The sequence below is a fragment of the Hylobates moloch genome, unplaced genomic scaffold (genome assembly GCF_009828535.3).
Source record: "Hylobates moloch isolate HMO894 unplaced genomic scaffold, HMol_V3 SCAFFOLD_72, whole genome shotgun sequence".
NCBI classification, from domain to species: domain Eukaryota; kingdom Metazoa; phylum Chordata; class Mammalia; order Primates; family Hylobatidae; genus Hylobates; species Hylobates moloch.
This window is the reverse complement of record NW_026652347.1, coordinates 355,470-359,818: the sequence shown is the minus strand read 5'-3', so window position 1 is coordinate 359,818 and position 4,349 is coordinate 355,470. Positions and strand designations below refer to the sequence as shown.

The window sequence follows — 4,349 nt, the reverse complement described above, 5'->3', positions numbered from 1 at the left end:
TTGTGGTGGTGATCAAAGAACTTAAGCTGGAAGAACTCTGTGAGGTTGTCTCCGTGGTGGTGATCAAAGAACTGAAGCTGGGAATACTGTGTGAGATGGTCTCGGTGCTGATGATCGATGAAGTGAAGCTGGGAGTACTGTGTGAGGTGCTCTCGGTGGTGGCAATTGAAGAAGTGAAAATGGGAGTACTGTGTGAGGTGTTCCCTGTGGTGGTGATCGCAGATGTGAAGCTCGGAGGATTGTGTGAGGTGGACTTTGTGGCGGTGATCAAAGAAGTTAAGCTGGGAGTACTGTGTGAGGGGCTTTCCGTGGTCATGATCGAAGAAGTGAATCTGGAAGGACTGTGTGAGATGGTCTTGTTGGTGGTGATTGAAGAAGTCAAGCTGGACGTACTGTGTGAGGTGGCCTCGGTGGTAGTGATTGAAGAAGTGAAGCTGGGAGGACTGTATGAGGTGGTCTCAGTGGTGAGGATTGAAGAAGTGAACCCTGGAGGACTCTGTGAGGTAGTCTCCGTGTTGGTGATCGAAGAAGTGAAGCTGGGAGAACCGTGTGAGGTGGTCTCTGTGGTGGTGATCAAAGAAGTGAAGCCTGGAATACTGTGTGACGTGGTCTCAGTAGTGGTGATCGCAGAAGTCAAGCTGGGAATACTATGTGATAGGGTCTCAGTGGTGGTGATCGAAGAAGTGAAGCTGGAAGTACTGTGTGAGGGTGTCTTGGTGTTGGTGATTGAAGAAGTCAAGCTGGACGTACTGTGTGAGGTGGTCTCGGTGGTGTTGATTGAAGTGAAGCCGGAAGGACTGTGTGAGGTGGTCTTAGTGGTGGGGATTGAAGAAGTGAACCCTGGAGGACTGTGTGAGTTAGTCTCCGTGTTGGTGATCGAAGAAGTGAAGCTGGGAGAACTGTGTGAGGTGGTCTCTGTGGTGATGATCGAAGAAGTGAAGCCTGGAATACGGTGTGACGTGGTCTCAGTAGTGGTGATCGCAGAAGTCAAGTTGGGAGTACTATGTGATAGGGTCTCAGTGGTGGTGATTGAAGAAGTGAAGCTGGGAGTACTGTGTGAGGGTGTCTCAGTGGTGGTGATCAAAGAAGTGTAGCTGGGAGTACTGTGTGAGATGATCTCAGTGGTGGTGATCGAAGAAGTGAAGCTGGGTGTACTGTGTGAGGTGGTCTTGGTGGTCTTGGTTACCAAGTTTGTGGTAGGAACTGTGGCTGTTATTGTGGTTGGGAGAGAGGAAGAGGTGGGTCGGAGAGAGGTCACAGTAGACAGTTTACCTGTCACACTGGTGGAATAGGTGATTCTGTTCTTGGAATCTGTGAGAGCACTAGTAAGAGAAGTAGGGTAGGGGGTCTCAGATGTAGGTGTAGAACTGGTGTCGGAACTGGAGAATGTGATCACCAAGGTAGATAGAGGGGTGGTGTTTGTGGTACCACTGGCAATCACTTCTGTACTTGGGACAGTCGTAGAAGATGAAACGCTACTGGTGAATGATAGTAATGTATTAGTGGCTGTGGGCAGAGGGGCGGTAGTTGTCATAAAAGTCACTGTATATGTGGAAGTGACTGAAGAAGTGATGGGGGGAGTAGAACTCACTGCTGTTTTGAAAGATCCTGTGGAAATGTCAGGGGTAGGAGTCGATGTGGTGGTCTCAGGGGATGTGGCTGTTGAACTGGTGAATATAGTCTGACCTGTGCCTGTAGTTGCTACAGTGGATGAAGATGTTTCCATCGTTGTAAATGTTGTGAATGAGGTGGTGGTTGTAGGTGATGGGGCGGATTCAGCTGTCGTGTGGAGTGTACTGGTGATGGCTGGAGGTGAGGAGATACTCTCGGTGTGAGTGGTCCCTACACTGCTGGCAGACATGGAAGAGGAAAATGAATATGTCACTGGAAAGCTCGTCAGGAGGGAAGTTGTCTGAGTGCCCTCAGTACTTGTGACAGTTGGTCTCTCACTGGGAGTGGTGGCAGAGGTCATGCTGACAAGTGATGAGATTTCTGTATTCTGCATGCTGGAGGAAGATGGGATGTCACTTGTGGACATTGCTGAGGTACTAGAAACAGCAAATATTGAGGAGAGGTCTGTTGTAGTCAAGGATTCAGTAGAGCCCACAGAAGAGTGGAAGATAGTTGTTGGTGTTGTCAAAGGGATGTCGGTACTCAGAGAAGATGGGGTCATGGTTGTGGAAGTCACTATGATATCTGAGGTACACAAAGCTGAGGAGATAGCAGTTGTGGTTGTACTGATTGTGGAGTAGATGGTTGAAGACGTGAAACTGGGAATACTGTGGGAGGTGGTCTCAGGGGTGGTGGTTACCAAGGTTGTGGTAGGAGTTGTGGCTGTTTCTATGATTAGGAGAGAGGAAGAGGTGGTTGGGAGAGCCGTCTCGGTGAACAAAGTACCTGTCATACTTGTGGAGTAGGTGATGTCGGTCTTGGAGTCTGTGACTGTGCTAGTGGGAGAAGTATGGTAGGTGGTCTCAGATTTAGGTGTAGACCTGGTGATGGTAGTGGGGAGTGTGGTCACCAAGGTAGATACAGGGGTGGTGTTGGTGGTATGACTGGTGATTATTTCTGTGCTCTGGACAGGTGTAGAATATAAAATGCTACTGGTGAGGGATGATAACGTATTACCGACTGTGGGCCAGGAAGTTGTAGTTGTCATAGAAGCCACTGTATTGGCGGGAGTGACTGAAGAAGTCATGGCAGAAGTAGAAGTTATGGCTGTTGTGAGAGATTCTGTAGAAATGTCAGTTGTAGGAATCAGGGTGGTGGTCTCAGGGAATGTGGCTGTAGAGCTGGGGAAGGTGGTCTGACCTGTGCCTGTAGTTGCTACAGATGTTGAAGGTGGTTCCATCGTTGTGGACGTGGTGAATGAGGTGGGGGTAGTGGGTGACGGGGTGGACTCAGCTGTTGTGTGGAGTGTACTGGTGGTGGCTGGAGGTGAGGAGATACTCTCTGTGTGAGTGGTCCCAGCACTGCTTTCGGACATAGAAATAGAAGAGAATGAATGTGTCATTGGAAAGCTTGTCAGGAGGGACATTGTTGGAGTGTTTTCAGTACTTGTGAAAGTTGGTCCTCCACTGGGAGTGGTGGCAGACGTCATGCTAACAAAGATTGAGGTTTCTGTATGCTGGACAGTGGGAGATGAGGGAATGACAGTTGTTGGCCTTGCAGACATGCTGGAGACTGTGTACACTGAGGTGAGGTCTGTCATCATAGGTAATGAACCAGTGATGCCCACGGATGAGGGAGTGATGGTTGTTGGTTGTGAGGTAGGGATATCCGTACTCAGACTAGATGGGATCATAGATGTAGAAGTCACCATGGTACCCAAGGTGGTGGAAAAAGTGATGGCAGTTGTGTATGTGCTGGCTGTGGAGTAGATGGTCGAAGAAGTGAAGCTGGTGATACTATGTGAGGTGGTCTTGGTGGTGGTGGTTACCAAGATTGTGGTAGGAGTTTTGGCTGTTTCTATGGTTGAGACCAAGGGAGAGGTGGGCGGAAGAGAGGTGGCAGTGGATGATGTCTCTGTCATAGTGGTGGGATAGGTGATTTTGGTCGTGGAGTTTGTACCAGGACCAGTCGGAGAATTAGGATAGGTGGTCTCAAATGTAGTCATGGATGAAGCATTTGGAGTGGGGAGTGTGGTCACCAAGGTAGGTGGAGGCATTGTGTCTGTGGTGCCACTGGTGATTGCTTCTGTGCTTGAGACAGGTGTAGAAGACAGAGTCATACTGGTCATTGATGTAAAAGAATTGGTGGTTGTAGGAGGAGAGGTCATAGTTGTCATAGAAGTCGCTGCATTTGCGGGAGTGATTGCAGAAGTGATGGGGGTAGTAGAAGTCATTGCTGTCATGAGGGATTCTCTGGACATGTTCGTGGTAGGAGTCAGTGTGATGGTCTCAGGGAATGTGGCTGTAGAACTGGTGAAGGTGGTCTGACCTGTGCCTGTAATTGCTACACTGGATAAAGGTGGTTCCATGGTTGCAGATGTTAATGTTGTGGTTGAAGTGGGTGCCGGGGTGGATTCAGCTGTTGTGTGGAGTGTACTAGTGATGGCTGGAAGTGAGGAGATGCTCTCCATGTCAGTGGTCAAGTCACTGCTGGCAGACGTGGAAGAGGAAAATGGATATGTCACTGGAAAGCTTGTCAGGGCTGAACTTCTCAAGGTCTTCGTTGTACTTGTGAGAGTCGTTCTCTCAGTGGAACTGATGGCAACGGTTGTACTCACAAGGGTTGAGGTGTCTGTATTCTGGATGCTAGGGGAAGATGGAATGTCACTTGCGGACACTGCTGAGGAACTGGAAACAGTGAATGTTGAAGTGAGGTCTGTTGCTGTAGTCAGGAAAACA

General features: G+C 49.2%; 1 protein-coding gene across 1 annotated transcript in view; it reads right to left on the bottom strand.

Moving 5' to 3' along the window:
• Window positions 1-36: 36 nt before the first annotated feature.
• LOC116463867 (mucin-3A-like) overlaps window positions 37-4,349 on the bottom strand; it is a gene marked incomplete at its 3' end in the record, with an annotated part of 5,214 nt that continues 901 nt past the window's right edge. The window contains exons 3-4 of the mRNA XM_058434893.1: window positions 390-4,332; window positions 37-341 (exon numbers count right to left, since the gene is read on the bottom strand). Coding sequence (XP_058290876.1) covers window positions 37-341; window positions 390-4,332 — 4,248 coding nt within the window. The remainder of the gene's footprint in view (window positions 342-389; window positions 4,333-4,349) is intronic.